At 38.5% G+C, this 22,836-nt stretch overlaps 1 protein-coding gene across 1 annotated transcript in view; it reads left to right on the forward strand.

Annotated features, from left to right (window-relative positions):
* Nucleotides 1-22,836, forward strand: part of LOC139736918 (spondin-1-like) — an 86,527-nt gene that overhangs the window by 38,201 nt on the left and 25,490 nt on the right. Inside the window, exons 2-3 of the mRNA XM_071647591.1 lie at nucleotides 8,329-8,423; nucleotides 10,021-10,154. Coding sequence (XP_071503692.1) covers nucleotides 8,329-8,423; nucleotides 10,021-10,154 — 229 coding nt within the window. The remainder of the gene's footprint in view (nucleotides 1-8,328; nucleotides 8,424-10,020; nucleotides 10,155-22,836) is intronic.

Here is a 22,836-nt window from a genome sequence, read left to right on the forward strand (position 1 = left end):
GGCTCTTGCTCAAACAAGATAATCTTACCTCTCTATACTCCATGCACCACTGAAGCACACGGCCGTCTGTAACTCGAGCAAGCTAATGACAATGGTAAAGATGGATTGTGCGCTACTGCTGCAAAACTTGATGAGCGATTGATACCAGTGATACAGCTTATGTTTTTCCAGTTTGGTAATGGAAAAGTGTAACTTGATTTATAGAGTGAAAAGAAGAAGGGCAGAATTCTGTAGACTTCAAATAGCTTTAACTCATTGCCCTAGGGGAACAAGCATGGAGAAACCAGGTTCATTTTGCACAAAGTCTATGGAGATCTTAGAATCTTCACAGGAGTGGGTTAAAGGGAATTCCATCCTGATGTTATATGTTGCTTTGAATGAAAACAGAAAAATCAGAGAAGTAGATCAGTGAAATTGTGGGAAAAAAAGTGCACGTGTAAAAAAGTTATGAGTAGTAAAAGGCATAGAGAATAAGAAAAATTGGCAACTCTGTGTGAACTGGGTGTTGAGCACCTCTTTATTTGCTTTGTACACAAAAATTCATCAATTTTCATTTTATTCTGAGAAAAATGGAATTCTTCAGACCAGTTCTTGGGTGGTATATTATAGTTAGAGTAATACATTTTTGCGTGTCCTCCATAGATAAGCAGATGAGTTCTGTCTGGGCAAAAATATTTGAGAAAAATTGACCCATTTAGGATGGACTGATTTTGCTACAACACATATTTCCCATGACCCCTGCCCGAGTATACTCAGGACTCGTCCTCAATGGGTTAAAATTTGTGAAATTGGTGTCCTAGACAAATAGAGAGCTCCTCAAACACCTACAGGGACATCACAGAGTTGCCATTTTGTCTTACTCTCCAAACTTTTATGACCGATAACTTTTTTAGTATGTCCGATTTTCCCAAAAATTTTCACTGATTTACATCTCTGATTTTTCTCATTCTAAAAGGCTCACGAAACAATGTCAGGAAGGAATTTCCCTCAAAAAATAGCCTGCATATCCTTTAGGTAGTGATGCTGCAAAGATAAACCAGGTGTAAATGATATTGAGCATCACTCGTGTGATATTAATCTGAATTGCACTCCTCACACACTCTCACAAACACTTTTCATTTTTCCATGTCTTCTCCCACTTCTTACTGATATTCACACGCTACATCTGAACTCTGAGATTAGAGACACAGGAACATTCAAGTCATTGTAAAGGGTTCCCATTCAGGAATGTTGTGAGGAGAGTCGATGAACAGATAGATTTAACAGAAATTACTTTCAGGTGCTAATCCATATTTCTCTTCTGTTAGCTCATGATCAAATTTATTTTGCATGCCTATAAAACAGATATCCTTCACAGCTGAATTCAGGTACTAAACCATATTTCTCTTCTGTTAGCTCATGATCAAATTTATTTTGCATGCCTATAAAACAGATATCCTTCACAGCTGAATTCAGGTACTAAACCATATTTCTCTTCTGTTAGCTCATAATCATATATTTTGCATGCCTAAAACAGATATTCTTCAGATTATGATCAGAAACTGAGATGATTTTTATCAGAGAATGCTCTCCTTGCTTTGATGGCATGTACTTACATGTCTGTACTTGATATAAGCAAACAACTTCAGTTTTCTCTGGTAGTGGAAGCTATCCACTCGATCCATATTGGTAGAGTGTTCTTTTTATAGTACATATGTGTATCTAATGGTGCGACATGACAACCTTGATAAATGTACAAAGGGTGTATAAAAGTGGACGTCCGCTCTCTGTGATGCTGTTTGTAGGAACTTTCTGATTTGGCATTCTCAGAAACCTTGACAAATTTGATTGTCATAAAGGATGCCCCCATAAGAGAATAAACTTTATAGGAACCCAGGAGAATATTTTTGCCTTTGGTTTCCATAGGAGTATGATTTTGCAGCAATTTGGAACCCATTCTAGACATACACACCCCATATTGAAACACATTTATTCTGGCAATATCATATGTGGAATCCTTATGCATTACAAAAAGATATTTTCCCCATGGGCACGTACATTGCTTCCCCTTCCCCCAACCTCCCTAAATATATCATTTGTGACTTTGTGGAAAGCTATAACAGATTGATGACGTGATTGAAAGATGGCGATGCTTGAAAATGAAAATTTTGCTGGATTTAAGGAGTAGAAAATTTGTCCTGCAAAGGTGAATGCCTCATGTGATACTTTAACTTAGGAGGGGAGGGTGGGGATACCCCAGTCTCACCCTTGGGCTGTTGAGCCCTTTCAATTTGTGGAGCAACTTCATTTATGGTGTCCCTCGCTGCTCTTCTGATCAGGGAGAAAACGCCTCTGCCGCCATACCCACTATGGGGGGAGGGGGGGGGGGGGGGGAGGGAGGGAGGGGGGCTTTGCACCAATTCGCAGGAAATAAACCTCACGGTGTGTCTAGCGGAGTTGTTTGCCCAAAGCCGACACGAGATTGATTGATGGGCCTCCGTAGGAAATGATATGGGACGTCTTACTTGCCACACAACACGCTCGATGCTGAGCTCCTGCAGATGGGGACAAGTACAGAACCATGAGGGATTGGGGTGGGGTGGGGTAGGTTAGAGAAGGCTGGATGATGATGTATTGGATTCTTGTTTCCTGATTTCTAGATGCAAAATTTGTATGTTGGTGGGAAGGAGGAATGCTGTATACGCCATGTATTTAGCGAGTCTGATTATTCCCGAATTAGGGCTTCCCGACAGTTTTGTGAATGGTTAAATTCCTGATAGTGGAGTACCATAATGACTGGAGAAATGTATGCATGCACATTACATTCATGTCAGGATCAGAGTAACTAATATTTCCATGTGTTGTTAAATTTGTGAAGGAAACCTGACTTGTGAAATTCATGACCAAAAAATCCCCAGGAAATATATGGTTTATATGCATACAGTATATCTCAAAGGATAGATAAATGAAGAGGGGCAATGTGTGAGTTGTGGGGCATAGACAAAGAAGGGGGTGTTACTGGTGGTGGTGGGTGTGGTGGAAGTGGTAGTGGTGGTAACAAGAGTGATATGGTAGTGGCAGGTAGAACTTCGACACCTGGATCCTCCCATCCTCAATATTGTAATATCTTCACTTGTTTTCACATTTTCAAAAACACTCAAGACACTGCAGAAGAACAAAATTGTACATATGTAGCAAGAACTGTACATACTCTTATCCACAGAAACAACATAAGCTGCGTAGGAATTGCAGAGTGACTCTACTTTGATCGATTTTATGAAAATGAAGTGACCCGAAAAATAGAAAAAGGCAAGGCTCGTTCAGACAATATTCCTCAAATAAAAGAAACAAATAAAAGAGCAATATCAAAGTCTTGTTTTTACTGGGACTATAGAGTAAGAACACATGCTGATAGCAACTGCATGAGAGTTGGTAGACATGGACTGTTTATTATTCTGGGGCCCGTTGCATAAAAGTTACAATTATGGTAACTTGGCCATCCAATGGTAGCTACCATGGCAACAGTGCTCAACAGCCAATCAAAATCAAGAACTCCATGGAAGTTACCATTGGATGGCAAAGTTACCATAATTGTAACTTTTATGCAACGGGCCCCAGATCTAAATATTTTCTCTCAGGGCCTAGGGGTTGTGCCCATGGGTTCACAGAGCTGAGATGTTGCCTTGCCTCACATAGCAATATCTAAGAAGGTCAAAAAGTATGAATGAAAGATGATGAGGAAGAGGTAAGGGGGTACGTGGGAGGAAATGTTAAAAGAGTAATAGAAGAGCTCGGTGGATTTTTTTTTCCCACTGATGAAGTTGTTGCAATGTGGTATAAGGTCCAAACAATATTTCCAAACAAAAAAGTGTTGTCATTATGAATTCAAAGGTGTTTTTTTCGGCAGCAGGCAAAATTTGTGTAAGTGTACACTTAAAAAAAAAGGAAAAAGAAAAAAAACAACAACAACCTTGACTCGCTTAAAAGTTTGTCTCAGAAACGTGATAGCAAATAAGTTCTTTTGCTGGTGTGAAACCCCCACTCTGCTTCTATCAGAGGTACAGGTCATGTTGCTTCTCTTTGTAAGATGTAAACACATTCAACTCTCTGGTACTCTTAATTTACAGCCTCATAACTCAGAGACAATAAAACTCTGCCAGTTCATCAAAGCAGATCCTTCCTGCCTCCACGACTCGTGCCCTTGATGTGCAGCCTCATAACCTTTAACCAGCGCAACTCCCGCCAGTTCATCAAAACAAATCCTGCACCACTCCTTCCCTTCATCTGGGCTGCTATTTCCCCTAGCTCTTTCCCATCACCACAAAAATATACCACCCCAAAGAAAAAGAAGCGGCCACTTGCTTCCACTTTCCCCATTGCCCGGCCAACTCCTTCAAATTGGGAGCAGCGGCAGATCCAATTTTCGAATCGTGGAGCATGCCTGCACATCATCCCCCAAGAATGCTGACGGTTAGTCGGGAAGTTTTTCGGCTCTCCCAGCTCACATCGTACGATGAAATAAAAGTTGACAGAAAAATTGATTGATTCTGCATCTCGGGGGAAACCATTTCTCCTGAAATATTTCCTCTTCAAGTTGTCATCTAGCACTGATGGGTAAAAAGAGGCCATGCCAAACATGAATCGTGACGTAGCCGTTATGTTGGAAATCTGACGTATAGGAGTCCCTCAACTCTTGCAGGAGATTTCTAGAGTGCTGTCCGATTATGTCATGGTTCAAAACTATGGATTGCCAGTTGCAGAATCAAGGGTGAATATAAATTTCCAAGGTTATGCCACTTGACCCTGATTGATTGCCAAATCACAAAGCATGATTTTTTCTTTGGAATCTAACTTCACTTTGTACTGCATATATTGCAAAGTTGAAGTCCTGTACTGAAGATACTGTTTCTTTTCACAAGTCAATCTAAATGGTGACCATGTTGTGTTTTGTCGTATGGCAGCAAAATGAGTGGCATACATAACTTGAAACTACTCACATTTCCCTGTAGAAAGAAAGAAAGGGTTTAGACACTTTTGATAACCATTAAAAAATAAAAAATATTTCCTGGCTAGACAAACAGGATTTTTCTTGTTTCTCATGTATCCAACCTGCATGAAAATGGAACAATCCAGTATCACACACATACATCTGTTTCAACAACAAAGTTGTGAAATCGAGACAGTCTGATGACATTCTCATTTCCTAACTTACAGAGTTCATCGTTGAAATTAAAGAATGATTTCACATCTTTTATCATTGCCGTGCTACTGTTGGCAGCGTGCCAAGGATTTGCAGTTTTAACCCCAAACATCCAGGTCTGTTTTTCCAGCCGAGTCAATCAATTCATTCCTCCCTGCTGATGATTTGTGGAGCGAGGCACAGCAAGCAGCTAGAGAACACTCGATTCTTCCTGTGCAACTTCCTGATATTGTGGCCTGCTTGTTCAAGGTAGTCAAAGTATTCACGGAAGTCAACTCTTCTTTGTGGTGGGAGTTAAACCAGCAAATTCAATTCATGACAGTCTTCTGATGTAAAGAGGAATCAGAAGATTCAGAAACATGGTGATCCAGTGGAAAAGGCTCTATACATTTGAATAGAGGGTTCCAAGTTCAAATCCTGTCATTAGACAAAATGTGGTAGTCATCGTGTTTCACTTGACAAAGGTGTGAAAATAGGTACAACGCTGTGAAAATTATAAGGATGGATCCCTGCAAAAGACCAGTGCTAACACCAAAATGCAAATAAGACACATCTCAATGTAGCTTTGTTCCTACAGTATCATGTTATAACATAACTGTATTTGAATCTAACCTTCATTTCAGAAACTTGTTGCAAGCAATATTGACATCAACAACCACAAATGGAATAAAACATATGGAACATTCTTAGGACTTTTTGTTTCTGATTTCCAGAATCTGTAAATCATGTACCATCCCTGCCATGTGCGTGAGTGCTTGAGAACAACATGAAATCATAGAAGTAGTCATGAATAGGCAATCGACACACTCATAACAAAATGGAGGGGTTATGCTGAGAGATGATATGAATTTTAGGTGGCTGTCTGATTTGTGACTTTGAGGGGAAAAAAGGTAAAAATGAACTGAAGTTTCATGGCTAAACCCATTTTTCATGAGATTTAAACGGTGTGTCAAATCTGTAGGGATTTGTCTCATCCCTGGAGACAGCAGGGTAATTTGTGATTTATTGTTTTTGTCTTGTGGCTAAACCACATCCTTTAATGGCACTGGGCTATCAGACCCTTTTTGTGAGGAAACTCATTGTGAGCATGGCATAGTTCATACAAAATCTAGTTTGGATAGTAGAGTGCAGTCGTAAAGGTGATCTGACAATTTGCTGTTATGTTATGCACAATTAGTTACTGCCCTGGGAGGCATGGATAAGAACCATGGCCTGTTTTTTTTTTGTGATTTGTTTTGTTTTGTTTTTGTTTATGTTTTGTTTTTTGCATTCCCACACCCCTAAAGAGTACCGCTGGTGAGACAATTTCTATTTCTCTCCTCTTAGATTGAAACCATGTCTTTTCTTCACCTTGGAAATAAGAAATATTCAGATTTGTGTATGCATTATCTGATTTATCATAATTTGATAGCCACTTCTGGAAAGAGTAATGCGGATTTCATTCACCATCTACAGCAAAATGATGGTTATAGATTACACAACAATTTGGTCAGTGAAAAAGTCTATCTTTTGGTACGTCATTACTAGTAGGAAAACTTGACATGCACCCCAGTTGTGACACAGCAAGGTATATTGACTACACAAGGTCAATAAACCACCTTTCTGCCTTTTTACCACTGATGAGTAGGTATATAGTAGAAAACAAATCACATTCATCTAAATAAAAGTGCCAATGCCTCTTTCAAAATTTCAAACATTTGCATATGTGTATATATTTACATGATTATGTTTTGTAACAGATGGTGAAATAATGAATAATTGTTCCCTTTTGTGGAATCAGTGTATTTCTATGACAAATCACTCACCAAATAAAAATTATGTTTCAACTTATTTTATAAATTATTCAGAACAAGATTGAAAGCTTTAGCAAAGCTTGTTCCATGACCGACACATTTTGGACACTACAGTTGTCAATTGAAAACCATGGAAAATATGTTCACAAGTAAATATACAACTAAGCATGGGTAGAACATAGTAGGGTAGATTATGTCAAGACAGGGATAAATGTGGAATATTACACAATTTACTGATACAAAATTGGATTTGTTCTAAATTTCTGGCGTCATTTCTAACTATTCTCGATAAGCTCTTTGTAAGGCTCTGTGTAGTACGTTGATTAGTACCACGTAACTTTCAATGATTGTCCATGTATGTGAGTCCTATATCATGGCAGATGCAAGGATGTCTGGAAGCTCATATCTTCTTCTTCAGGATTTTGTTGACAGTCTGATTTGTCCGGAGGGAAATAATCAGCCAAATGTTGCCCGTTGTCCTGTTTACTGGCCTTCTCTGGACGCGGCCATTTCTTACCCACCAAAGATTGAGCAGAATGATTACTCCTTGTCGGCAAACGGTGCAGTCCCCAAGGCCATTCATGACCTTGTGTGTCTGATCGCCGTCAGAAGCCTGATGAAAGCAGCAGTGGGGTTGCGTAAACAATCCACAAGCTTTTTATTCCTGCAATTACTGCGTGAGGATGCACCCCATGCTCGGTAGGAGACGACGACTCATTGAATTTTGCAGTCTCTCTCAGGAAGTTGTGTGACTGGAGCGATCTTTCGCAGAGACTGCGTGCTTTCCAGGAAAACTTGATGTACACTTGATTAGTCGAGAAGATGTAATAGAACATCTTGCTGCTTATAGTGATTCTTACATTAAGGTTTCTGCAATATCATTCAGTCATCCATTAAGATATCAATCCGTTGTGGCAGAACTGTAGAATTATTCCATATCCTTCCCACGGAACCTGTTTTTCCCGTGTGTCTGTTGCCCTCGGCAGTTTCGCTTTTTGCTGTTATTGTGACATTTGTGATGATTTCCTCAAAAGAGATTCTTCTTTTAGCGTGAGTGCATGTTTGCTAATTGCAATTTTGCATTGATTTTCTGATTACTATTTATAAGCAAGACAACAGCCGACACATCAAATTCATGGCAATATTTCAATTGTGACAAGTAATTAATTACAAAAGTTATGACAACCTATCTTTTGTAGTCTGAAAGGTATGGAGAATTCCTAGTAATGGCTGTTTGTGCACTCAATACCATGCAATTATGTACTAGGAAGACAGGTTATGGCAAAGAAAAAATTGCCGGTTGTGTAATCACGCCACTGTAAGAAATAAAACTGTCTTCGGTATCCTTACTTTCAGTCTACCTCCAGAGCACACCACCGGTGTCCTTCAAAGATTTTTTCCTGGTGGCCAGCAGGGAAGATGCCCCCAGTGAAGCAGCCGGAGATCTTGGGGTGAGTTGATAAAGATGAATATTTCAAACTTTAGTATCAATATTAAGTGATAAGCACACTGTAAATATCAGAACATCTTAATGCTTCTTTGGGGCTTGTAGTATGATATTCGCAAAATGGAATGGATTTTTGGAAAAGGAATAGTAGCACAATATCTTATAAAAGGTCAGCCATGTTCCATTGCATTCTTCACCCAAACATAAACAAGGCCACAAGGCAAGTTTGATTAAGGAATATAATCAGGCAGCTCTGCTTCCAGTACTGTTCTGCAGGACAGCATGCTATGAAAATGTGGGAAGCTTGCATAAAGGAATGCTATTACTTGTAGGATCCCCTTCCCCATTCTGCTCCATCTACTAATAAGTGTCACATTCTGTAGGTTTTTTTGGATATTGCCTGATTGGCTCAGATATCCTGACACTATCCTCTGGTAAATCTGTGTTAAGTAATCTCTATCATCCCATTATATCACGATAAATTTGTCTATGAGAATGTGATGTTCATTCTCCTGCATAAATAGTCTAGCTTACAGTACTGGTACAGTAATTTTTTTATGGACTTGGGTAGGAATGAAATGGCTTCGTGCACATTACAGCTAAGAGACTGAGCCCATTAGGGATTAGCGCGGCATGTTAGATGAGATGGCAAAATGCGACTGTAGCCCAGATAAAACTAGTGTATAAATAGGAGTGATGAAATGCCCTTGTGCAAAATTATGTGGGTGGCATGGACAATAAATCACATTTGGTCTTACGTTCAACATTTAAGCATGAAATATTGATAGAGATCGTGCATGGTGGTAATTGTTAAAGAAAAAAAGAAAAAAAAATCTGTGTCAAACCAACTCCCCCACTCCCACCCGTCATCTCCCCCCTCCCCCCAAAAAAGAAAACTGCACAAATAACAAAGAACTGAGACAAAATTGAAGTGTTTGTAAGCACTGCATTAGCTGCCCCCAAAATGGAAGCATTTCAAGCTTAATCAGATATTACCTTCACTGTGGTTGCTACCGAGTTTCATCCAGCTTTTGTCCCATTCATTGCACAGAGCACAATGTGCTGATATCAGCACTTCAATAGACCCTAAACTTCAAAGCCTTTTTTTTTCCCACAGTGAACACTTTTCTAGAATGTTTACAGTCTTTCTATTATTTTTTTTTTAGGTTGGGAGAGTCCATTTGTACTAAGTTATACATCATTGTTAAGTTTAGGTTCTGCTCTTTCAGAATCTGCCCTTAACTAGAAATCCATGTCAGGCAACTTTTTGGTGGTTTTGTGATGCAGGGTCACATATCAGCATGTATGTGAATGCACAGTGGAATACATGCAGACTGTTATCTGAATTGTTTTCTTGCAGAAGTTAATGTCCGTCCATTGCCCTCTTAACATCCAATAATAGTCTAGACCTTTCACTCTTTTCTTCGTGAAATCTTGATGGTTGAAGTGGGAAATAGTTTCATATCTTCCAGAGATCGTACTAGTAACAGAACAATTGTTCAACTACATAGTGAATATCATAAGATAGCCAGGTGTATTAGATTTAGACAAAGATGGCTATCAAAAAGCAAAACAATTCAACCCGTCATCATCGTTGACAGATCACCGATAGACGAACCACTCAGTACTCCCGCACCTGCAGCCATGCCGTAACCCACAGCGGTCGCGTCACCAAGTCTTCCGTTCTCGTTACGTGGACAGCCCCTCCGGCAGGCACCGGTTGCGTCAACTTCAGGTAAGAAAGAAGTGAGAGAGAGCAAGATAGAGGGAGAGAGAACATAAGAGAAATGAGCTGAATATATGTATATATATATATATATATATATATATATATATATATATATATTATATATAACATATTGCTTAATGGTCACAACCATTTAGAATATGCTTGATAATTGAATTCATCAAAGGAGGTGCACAGATGTCTAGCCAGTTCAAAATCATCAACATTCAAATTGATTTGTAATCATGGCATATAATTATTCATAACCTCACACTTTCTTGCTAGGAAATATTTGGAAACTTGAAAGGTTGCAAGGTCATGAGAGGCCCTGCTCTTGTAGGCTTGCTAGCGTTTGAGTGCTGATGATGTACAGTTGCTTAGAACTGAGAATTGCTTTGGAAGCAATCAATGGTTTGGTTTATTTTCACCTGGGGCTACACTGAAGAATACTGAATGTTTTCACAAATGCAAATGAATAATATTCTTAAAGGGGTGATACAACTTTTGCTCCTGCAACAATTGCTCTGTTCTTATCTTCTCCAAAGACTTAGGGTTAGGGTTAGGATTGTGAAAGGGTTTTAGGTTTAGTTTGATGTGAGGTTAGGATAAGGGTTAGAGTTATGTTTGTGGGTAGAATTTATGTTTGGCATAGTGTGCAGTCATTTTGTGGGAGCAATTGTCACATGAGGAAATGTCATGGAACCTCCTAAAGGACATCATATGTATTCATATGGTCTTTGATAGTCTTTGCTAGCAACCGTAAAGTGTTTATTTGGCAACATTATCATTTGAAGAAACATTTAGTTACATGTTCAAGAGGCAAACAAGAATTTTATTTGGTGTGTGTGCTCTTTAGATATCATTTTATGAAAATATGATATTTGCACAGAATCAAAGCTAAACACTTACAGTGCAAGGTGAAATCCAGTTTGATACCTTTTCTGTGCTTTCTGAGCAAGACCTAGTCAATTATCACACAGTTAATATTTCATAAAAGGAGAGTTGACATATTTCCTCCTGTTACAATTCTTTGTACCAAAAACTAAAAAGCTTCAATGATTTGTATCAGTAAATTGCAGAAGTTGTACCTGGTTTTTTTTTTAATCAATTATGCAGCTGTGTTGACTGCAAGAGATGAGAAAGTGGTGGTGGTGTAGTGCTTCGTAGGAAAAGCAATATAGGACGCTATATTGAGCACAAGGATGAAGCTTTTAATTATCTGGAATGACTTAATTACCACTTAAGCTAACCTCCTGTGCTTATTAGCCATGCTCTGGAATGCACATGAGAGAGAGAAAAAAAATGGAGGATTCTAACTTGATCATGTGAAAGTAAGAAGGGTGCGCGGCAAATTCAATTAAAGTCTGAATTGCTTTTTGATCTACTTAGCTCAGATTAGATTTGGTTGAATGAGCTGGCAGACTCCCCCGAGACCATGAACCTTAAAGGCGGGATGTGGCAAGCTATTTAACCCCTCTTTCGATTACCCATCTAAGAGGGCCAATGACATCGGGTGTAGAGTGGTCACCAATCGGTATTGATAGGGTTAGACTTAGACTTCAGTCATTTCAAGGTGGAAAAGTTGTTGGTGAGATTCTTTTATTATTCTTGTATTCTTTTCTAGCACATTTTAGTGAACTTTAAGGTTGCATTCATTCCAGACACTCCTTCAGTCTCCAAAGAGATTCATGTGCAGATGATATTTTGATGATGGAATAACTTCAGTGTATCAGAAACATGGGCCAAAAGTGCTGATGACTTCAGAAAATTCCAGTTAGATTCAATTTTCATTTTATTCTGTAATGTCATGCCATCATTCAGGTTCCTTGTGACAGCAACAGGATGTTTTTTTTGACACAAAGTTACACATGACCAATCAAGAGATGCCTTTAGGAAAAGTCATCATACTATGCAAGAAATGACAAAAACAAACAAACCACTGTTCCCCCAACTATTCTTCTCTTTGTAAATCACAGTACAACGACATATTTCCTTGCAAATGTTACTTGTGAAATCTGAACTGCAACTTTACAGACAGCATGATATATGATTTAATTCAGTGTTTATGATAAGTTGTGCAGGTGTGTCTTAAATCTTTAATGTAGTATTTTTATCAATGAAGTTACCGTTGTGCCTCATGAGTAGTAACAATTAGAGGCTAGGACAATTAATACAACAATTTAGAAGTATTTCATTGAGCAATAAAGTATTTTAAAGAGGTTCTTCCATAAGTTAGGTAATTAAAGGACCAAAAAAGGTAACAAGAAAGTCACCTTTTTCTGCTGAACAAGTGTCCAGAACTTGTAAGTAGTTTCTTTCTGCAGAAAAGCTACTTTTTTATTTTCTTGATTTTACAGAGTTATATGGCATCATTAAACAGCAATCAATAAATATGTGAAATTTCCCCATTACAGAGATATTAGATTTCAGAATGCTGGCACACTGGGCAATTCCACGGTAACTGACGTTACACGTAAGGATTTTCATGAAATTGTTTACCTTGTAGTTCTGTGAATGAAAGCACCTTGGGCTTGCAATTAGCATTGATGAATAAGTTCATGAGAATGAAGAAATAGGTGGAAAGTTTTTCTCTCAAACTGCATTTCTTATCACATAGCAAGTGAAAATGTGTCGGTAACTGACGTTACGGAAAAAGGACATGGGAAATTATGGTGTAGATGTAAATGGAAATATCTCATGTCCCTGACTTTTAGCCTTTATGTGTTTAATATGGCAATACACCTAGGTTCTTAGGAACAGGTGTGCAAAATAATGTGCACTTTAGTTGTCTCCTTTTACCACCATGCCAATTTCAGTGAAGGCATGACGGTAACTGACGTTACACTTACATTTGCCATAGGGTTTACACATGCAAAATCATGATTGGGAATAGCTATGTGATATTTCATAATTCTGACCATTCAGAATGATTTGGTTGATATGGAGTCATACCTTAGTTCATCAGTCATAAATACACAATGAAATGAAACAGTAGTCCATTTTCTTTGTGTTCTATGAAAACTTAAAGGTAAACATGTCAGTAACTGACGTTACGTAACTGATGTTACACATACTTTGCCGTGGGGTTTACAGAGAACTAATTTATTTAACAGGTTATTATACTGCTGCAATGTACCAGTGACAATCCCAGGCAACTACAGCAACAAATTAAAACAAAATCTGAAGACACAAGTAATATTGGGTGGGCCCTTAGGGGGCACCCCCCCCCCCCCCCATGCAATAGCACAGTTGGGCAAAAATAATGTAAATGCACAAGAGGATATTTCTTGACATTTGTCTGAATATTTAATTTTTATTCAACATTTATGATTACACAGAGCCATTAATAGATTAAGCAGTTCCAAGTATGAATATATGGACATGGCTAAGGGCTTTTTTGTTTGTTTGTTTGTTTGTTTGTTTTTTAATGAACAGGAAAGTTTTTATCTACATAGAGTGCTCCACCCATAATACCTTGTAGTACTACACAAAACATGGATATTTTTGTGCTTGAAAAAAATATCAAAATATCTTCCAGGTCATGGGGAAAAAAACATGTATCAACTCATAAATATGCATAAATATGTACATGTATGAAATCTATTGTGATATATTTCCCCTTCTTTTCTTTATTTTACTCCTGATGATCTCCATCATCAATTGATTTAAATGAAAAGTGTTGCACTTTTAATATTTCTCTGTGAAGAAGAAAAATAAATGCTTTTTTGGTCAAAAGAGCATTATTGTTTTACTCCTAGCTTGAAGTAATTTAACTGTTTTTCTTTTCCTTTTCACTGATATATCACGACTTGCAAATCCATTCGAGATACCAAGAAATCGGACTTTGCAACGAAAGAATGCTAAAATCAATATAAAAAACTCTTCCTGTTCATAATTATCATGTGTTGTATTACAAAATGTCCCTGCATGAATAGAATAAAGTAATCAACAAATAAACACTGTATGAACAATTTTTTTAAAACCCTATAGAATCCTCTCTCACTTTGAGCAACATCAGTGTTAAGTTTCAAACAATAATGAGTACATGCCTGACGTACACAAGATGAGCCATGTTAACTACACCACACATTTAAGTGCAAGAGAAGAAATATCTGTTTGTGCATTTGCCTTGTGGTAGAAACCTTGACTAAGCTTCCTGAAAAAAAAAGAAAAATGCCAGCAAAAGCAAACATTGGTGAAGATTGTTAAACTGTTGGTATACAGCTGTGCAGAAGGTTGTTTGTTTGTTTGTTTTTTTGTAGAAAATGTGGTTAACATGCAATCATGTCACTGATTAGGCCTACAAACTTTGGTAGCTTTATCATCCTGTAGGACTGGGAATGTACTAATTTGAGTGCATATATACTGCATGTGGCAAACTAAACTTCCAGATGATTTAACCTTAAACTTGTGCTGAATCAAAAATCGAAAGCTCAAGCCCCCCCCCCCCCAAAAAAAAAAAGATAATCATGGTAAATGAATGAATAAATGAATTTAGAAATAAAATAAAATTAAAAAAAAATATCCATGGACATACCAAGGTAATGACATCATTTCCTATGAAAGGGATTGCTGCTCTTTGTTGTAAGTTGGCTTCCCAGATGTATTGAAATGGCCAAAAGTCAAAAAAATTGCCTCAGTTATAATTACTGTCATGGTAACTGACGTTACATACTCGTGTATGACGTTTCGGTAACTGACGTTACACATTTTGTAGTGTTCATTTTGACTCTCCAGTATGCCAAGTATCCTTATTTCTGGTATTAAAATAAAGGCATATGGGCATACATTAGAAATCCCAAGTTACATCATACAGCTCACTTCCTTTGATGAATAAACTTAAAAATTCCTTGTTTTTGGTAACTGACGTTACATCCATCATTATCAAAGTAATTAACAGTTTTTATCAAATTCTTTAAAGCTACCAGCTTTTTTTTCTATCGTGTGGTAAAAGACTTCTCTGGTAACTGCATACATATGAAAGATTGTTGCTTAGAGTACTAATAAAGTGGATATACAGAGAGTAAGTTATGCGACAATACACTCTTTTCACCATTGAGTTATAGGCATATTTTGGCAGCCATTTTGAAAATCAAAATGGCCACTTTTATTGAAAAACATAATGATTCTTAAAACTTCAACTCAAGTACTGTCTGAAAATGTATGGTGTTTGAAACAAATATCATTTTGAATTTTTGGCACCTGTGTCCTAGTTACCGTGGAATTGCCCCACTGTTGGTGTAAATTAGCATTAAATGAGTTGATTCAGTGTGTCTTATACTGCCCAATTTAGTACTGTGTAACAATATTGAGATTTCTGCACACTATCCAAAATCTAACCTGTACCTTGCAAATGATGGGTGGGGCCTTCAGGAGAAACATTGGTTACTGCAAGTAGCCACCAGTGAGTCATCAAGCATTCATTGTAACCACACCCTTTTCATGTCCATAATGTAACATTATTTTGGTGGATAAAGGCTTAATTGTATCATGGGAAACAGAGGGCGCGTTCGAGCGCTCTCCTAAAGTGAACTGTACCGTACCGTACCGCGCTAGAGGAGCGTTCGAACGCTCCTAAAGTGTACTGTACCGCACTGTACCGAGCCAAAAGTGGATCACTTCCCGATGTGCTCCAAAAGCGTACCAAAGCGTACCATAAGTTCGTTGTAAAGCATGCGCGTATCATGTGCATACGTCACAATGCAAAAACATCATTCTCTTTGTTCGGGGCAGCTGTAAGTAGGTCAAGCGCAAGGTGAATGACCTTCTCGCTACAAACAAGCGTGACCTTTTCTAAAAATAACTCGAGAGGTACGCTTTCTCAACAGAGCATTCGAACGCCCCCAAACTGGCACAGTACGGTACGGTACGCTTTAGTTCAGTTCGCTTTGGTTCGCTTTAGAGCGCTCGAACGCACCCTGTGACGATATCTTCAACGTTATGACTTGTTTTACGTGGCTGCTAAGGAAGCAAGTTCCATCAGGGAGGTGTGCACCTCCCTGGTTCCATACAGCAAGTTACAATAGGGTTGACGGCTTAAGTCTCCTCTGAAAGACTAGGCCATGAGAATAAAGTGCTTTGCCTAGGGGCGCAACCACTACAGCCAGGGGATTTGAACCGTACACATCGTATTGACAGTCCATTATCTTATCCACTCAGCCACAACAGCTTCTTTATTGTAGAAGAAAATACTGAAAATGTTTCTGTCATACATTGCACTCCTGTTATAACTAACATGCATAGTTATAACAAAATTCTCATTACAACACAGTAAAAATTCAGGTCCTCAAATGATCATCTTTATATCTTTAGGTATATAGCTAGTGTTCGGCTATAACAACATTTTCATAAGACAAAAGAAAACTGCTAGTCCCAAGGACTTTCTTATAAAGGGAGTTGCTTGTACTACTGTATTTAAGAATGTGGAACAGCTTTTTTTAATGACACAACGTGCCCTATCCTGAGGCAAATGCTCTGAACAGCAGGGTTTACCAGGAAAAGGCTTTAGTACAATGTGACAGTTTAACTGAGTCAGTCACATTCTTGTAAACCCTGTCCACAAACTGCATGTGTATCAATTCTAGGGACATTTAGTCTCATAGAGCTGTAGAAGTCGCGGGTAACATGAAGCCACACCAGTTGTAGAAAGAGCCTTTTGTTGCCACTACTCTGAGACTTTCGACCGTCTTCGCCGTTCGTCTTTGAAGGCACGTCTTCCTTCTCACTATTTTCCGTGCCAAGGAAGTAGTCAATATTTCTCACATGGAACTTACCACCTGCAAGAGAAGGTCAGGGGTAGGGTTTTTTTTTCTTATTTTTTTCCCCTTCCCCAAAGCAATTTAATTCTGTTAACGGCTTCTCTGGAGTAAGCTACTTACGAGCTAATCTCATTTGACAGCCTAGCAAACAGTGCCGCATATCCAGGGATGCGCTAGCCAGCCAGTGAAGTCACCTGCGCGGGATCTAGCTGGTATCGCTGAATGTGTCTGGCCCGCGCGAATGAACGGAAGTCATTCGTGACTGTTTAGAATAGGAAATGTGCACTTCAGCACACACATTCAAACAAACAAAAACTGGCATTCACAAACACAGATACATGTACGAACATACGGAACAGTTTCTCGGGAGAATTCATGAAGGACAGTCATCACAGTCACTAGCATATAGCCGAATAAGCACAAGGTACTTGCTGGTGTAGTTGGTTTAAATCTTATATACAAATTCATCAAAGCAAGAAAATGATATATACAATGATACATACTTATATATGTACATTTATAAAACCTCTCTATATTATCTTATTTCTTTTCAAAAACAAGGATGTATACCACTTGCAATGAATACTTTCTTCAATTGATGTTACTCTGGAGGAACAAGTGAAAATAGATATCATATGCTTAACCTTAAGTTGGGTTTCCAAATGTTCAAAAAGTGATTGATGCAAGTAAAAAGTTAGCGTAGGGTGTGACTGAACTGCACCAATATTTATACTAAACTTGAACACATTGTGCAATACTGTTTAAAGAATGTATGAACACGTAACTTTCATTCTTTAAATTTTTTTTTTGTACTTTAATAGTCAGAAGAGATATAGAAATGTTGCAGAAAATAAAGATTATCCCAACAGGAAATGTGATCAACAAAACACAATTCCCTTGTGTATTGGGAACATACCCTGAGTTTTAAAAAAAATATAATGTTTTGTTTTGTTGTAGTTTTTGTTTTTACTACAGCAAAGGCTCAAGGAAAGTTTGTCCTTAAAAGATGACCAGTAGAATTTCAGTCTTTGGACACACTTTGATTTGAATGACACCTTTGTGCAAGAAATGCCACTTTTATCACAGTTGTGTCTGTCAGGTGTAGTACAGTCTGAACATTTTCCAGTGCTTATTTCAGGTAGCCATAATGTTGATTACATCTCCCTTTCTGTTTTGCTTGATCACAAAAAAGAAAGAAATGGTGGAAAATTCTCCTTGTTGGAGAGAAATCTCATGTACTTCTTGTTCTCCTATGCCTCAAATATAGTAAATTCTTCTTGTCTGACTATTCTAAACTCCTTTAATTAAATTCAAGGGCAGTACAGGTATGTGAACACTTAATTAAAGAAACTTCGAGTCGAAACTCGTAAATGCATTGGCAACAAAATGCAGGAATCCACATTGAATCCATCTGTTTGCAGCTATTTTTAAAACCCCCATAACAGAGGATTTGATCAGAACTGACAGATGCTAGGTGCAATGACGTATTCGTCATCGGAATATGACAGTGTTTTTCAAATGCAGCTCATCAGAATGACATGGTGAGAGCCATTCCAGAGTCTCATCAACCAGTTTCTCACTGATGCCTGTTGATGGCTAAAGTGCATGGAACTAAAGTTTGCCTAGTCTCACCGCGGCAGACTTCGATGCGGTCCCTTTTCTTCAAAATGTCGGGATTTGGCGGTATTAGTAATTGCTTTGTGGAATGCTGTCTGGGGTTGTGTTCACCAGCTCTTGGCCTGTTTTGAGCTAAAGTTACAGATTATTCCAACAAAACTGCAGATCTGAGTGATGGACAGTTTCATCTCCAAAATACAGGCCAAAGTTTTTGACACATCTAAAAAAAAAAAAAGGAAAGACATCAGTAAGTGTAAAAGCTATGTCTGTAGAATGATAACATTTTAGGCTTGACAGCAGCAGTTGATTACCATATTTCAAAAGTCCAATATAGCTGTTTTAGCACAGCTGTAAATTTTTTCTGTGTCTTCTGGCACAAGATGCTGCAACTGTGTGCTTGTTGAAACATATGTCAGATGGTGGTATATAATAATATAGATAAGTGACTTGGCCTATGGAGTCTTAAAGGCACAAATGTGATATTAAGAAATAAAAACACCTCATGTAATTCAAAAAATGAAATTGTTTGTTTGTTTGTTTGTTTGTTTGTGAAGGGCCCCCAGTAAGAACAGTACCTGCCTACTGATGGGGCTACCCTGTTGAAAAAAACCCTGAATAAATAAATAAATAAATAAATAAATAGAACCGCATTCTTGTGGTAGTTGATCCGGAATGACTAGTACTGTATATTCCTTTATATTTCACAAATTAGGACTTCTTTGCTTGCGGTTAAATTTGTGATTGAGAACAGCATTGATGAAAAGACAAAGAAGCATTATTCCCATTTCAAGAGAAAGTTATCAATTTTCCACCTTTGAGATGATATATAAACACGTTGGCATTATGTGAGGCAGTACTTTCAAAAAGTTTTGATTTTGTAAGTACCTGTAGAATTGCTCGAAAATGAAAATGCTGCAAAATATACCTCTGTGGTAATATTCCTGATGTTGGTTATTTGCATTCCCATATTCTAGACAACTTAAACATATTCTGGTTGCACTCTCCTTCTTCCATGCCCCAGATAATGACCCAAATCACCCTGTCCAAGCTGTCGAAAAGTCCCCCCCCCCACTCCGTCCCCAGTCCTGCCTACCTTAAATGCCAGTAAAGACACTCAACTACCTGCTAAAATTCATAGTTCATGTACATTTAAGAGGAGGCACCATTTCATCTTAGACGCAGAAAGCGACTTGACAAGAGCTCTTTGCCTGGAGTGGACAGAGGATCAAATGTTATTGATGTAATTTTTGTGTGGCTTGGATGCCATATCGTAGTGATCACATGATGGATAAGTGAGGCATAGTTGGACATGGGTGGTTATCGTGCACTTCGGATCAAATTAGCGGACCCGATATCATCGACGAGAGATTTGTGGGGCATCCGCGGACTCCGGGGGTAGTTGCGTTTCGGAGTGCAATCCCTCATCGGGGCAGATGCGCTGTGAGGACTGAAACCCCCAGCGATGATTGGAAAATGATTGCCAGTAAAATGACGGAAAGAGGAGAAACGGCAAAGATGAGAGCAGTATGGGAAGTAGTGGGGGGGGGGTATGTGGATGGTTGGCACAGATGCAGCCAAACCTGAGTAGGAGAAAGAGCAACAATGGAGGCCAACTTTGTGTTATTAATTTGGGGATTTATGTCAATATAGGCAGGGTTTTTTTTTTTTTTCATGCAGTATTATACTGGTCTGCTGGCCTTTGAATGCCAAGCTTGCATGAAACACTGGTTGCTTGCATCACTGTGCTCAGCTAAATGTCACAATTGATGCTCGAAAACTGCCGAGTTCAGAGGAAATCTAGAATATTTTGTCAGATTGGTCCAAAGTTTTGAAGTTTACAGAGTTCTCCTTGTAAAGATCAACATAGAATGCCCACGGTGTTAAATTTCATACAATCAATCAGAAGGCTGTTAATTAGCTCATCAAGTCCCACAAACCAAATATATGTGGTTGTTGCTGACTTATTATTGTAACTGTTAATATTCATAGCTACTGTCTCATAAGGTAATCATAGAGATTATTTTCATAGCTCTTTCATAGAAATGATTCTGTGTGTCCAGGCCTCGAATTAACCGACGGCCACCGACGGCCATGGCCGTCGGTGCCCCTCTCGTTGGCCGCAATGCCTTTTGTTTTTTGATCAAAGTTACGGCCAAAAAAAAATGTGCCCTTTTTCTTGGGGCCGTGGTGCCCTTTTAGAATGAAAGTTATTATTTATGACGTATGATATGCCCTTTCTCAAAGTCTCTTTAATAAGCTTGAACAACTTTCCTGATCTCAAATATCATACCTTCAGTTCACTCGCGTCCCGATATATCTGATTCAAACTCAAAGTATCTTTCCGAGATACAAGACGACGTGTACCTACATGTACGCCCGACCGGCTTTTACCGTCCCGACTAGTGGACTGCCTCCGCAGCGCAGCGGCCGCGAGTATGTACACGGTACTAGCTACTAGTAGGCAGCGCATATTCAGATAGAGTAGTGAAGAGTGAACTCCCAAGTTCACCAAGAAAAAAAGAAAAATCCCACGATGCCAAGGTGTGCCAGACTGGGGAATGGGGAGGGGTGGAGAGAGAGAGACCAATCAACAGAAGAAACCGCGCGTACTTGGCGCATTCTTGGAGGTCATGAACTGTCTGTCACAGACTAATCATAGCAATCTACACGCGCACGCAAATTCCTTTGCCTTGTGGTTTTGCCAGCCAGCTGTCGGAATGTGCTTTGAAGTTTCATGGCAGCCTGGCTGGCCTGAAAGGGTGTCGAGTTTCAATCAAAACCTACTGTTGTTTTATTCCTGTTTAAAAAAATGTTGTTTCACTGCAAAGAAACGCGGAGATCGGGAATGTGTTACAACTGTAGGGAAGAGGTTTTTGTTGTGTGTTGCACTTTGTGTGTGTGTGTGTGTGTGTGTGTGTGTGTGTTTGTTTGTTTTTCTCGGTTTGTTTTTCTTCTTTCTTTTTTCATAAACACCAAACATGCCCTTTCCAATGTGGCCTTGGTGCCCCTCTGACTGACTTAAGTGCCCTGGCCTCTTGGAAAAAGTGCCCTTTTCTAAATGGCCGTGCCCCTCCAAAATCCTATTTCGAGGCCTGTGTGTCCATTAGTTCCAGGACTTTCAAACCTCTAAATTTATAAATTCATACCCGATTATTAAATTGGCAACATATTACATAAGATTAGAGTCACTGTTTCTCTCTTAAATGTCAAATTGTGTATATTTCTCCAAATTCAATGCAGGTTTGGCTACCAGTTCCATGTAATCCTACACTTTTTAATAAATTGTAGAGTGAAATTCAGAAGAAACTTTTTTTTTTTTTTGCTGACAAGATATTTTCAGCAGAATTTATGTTTTGCTTGAAGTAAGAATCATCATAAAGTCTCATCCATACTCCTTTCAGTTATCTATAGTTGTTGCAGCAAATGCAATCTGAAAAATTGTATACTTTGTTCATCAGACATTATGTATACACTTCTGAGATACTTTGATGAGCATTAGGTTGTGTGTATTGATCAGTTAGTGCACGCCCTGAACATATCCTGTTTGAAAACATATAAATGAACTTTTCATTATTCATCACATACTTGGTACAAGAAAATTTTCTTTTATTTCTGGTAGCTGCAAGCAGTGTATGATTCATTTTAAAAAAAGAGAAAAAATCATAGCAATTTGCAGTGAAAATCTGGTTGTGTGTTTTTTTTTTCTTGCCCAAGTTTTGATCAGCACATGTGTTTTCCATATGACTGTGAAGTGAAGACTGTAAAATGAGTTTTGCATTTTTTGATTTTATGTTTGTCTGTGCCATGCATCATTCAAAATTTATTCTGTTTGGCTGGGTGTAAAGGTGTCAACTGGATCAGAACAAAATGTCACTTGACCCCTTTTAGTGTGAAAGGATAGAAGCTTAATGGCCATTTAAGCCTCGTGTTATGAGATTTGAGCAGTAAAAATGAACCCGTTCGACTTTAATGTCTTAATGGCATCACATCATTGCTCAAAGGCAAGAAAAACAGGGTAATTCTGGAATCTCAGAGATAGATGGATGGAAAAAAAAAGAATTCCCTCAAATTCGTGGGAGGAGGTGGGCTAGAATTTGCCAGATGCCCTTTTTGTTCTGTTCTGTTGTATCTTTCTTTTTTTTTTAAGTGTGATCAGCTGCGGTACTATAAAACACGATATTTTCGCAGCATGAATTTTTTGCGAATTGGAGCCAACAGTCTTTTTTTTTTTGCAACTGATTGACAAAGTGCCCTACATCGACATAAAGCTTTTTTTTTGCATGAAAATTTTGCGAGTTGCCTCTAACATTCAGTGC

Source organism: Diadema antillarum, unplaced genomic scaffold (genome assembly GCF_040938485.1).
Source record: "Diadema antillarum isolate AM-2024a unplaced genomic scaffold, OU_Dant_1.0 seq00000674_RagTag, whole genome shotgun sequence".
Lineage (NCBI taxonomy): Eukaryota > Metazoa > Echinodermata > Echinoidea > Diadematoida > Diadematidae > Diadema > Diadema antillarum.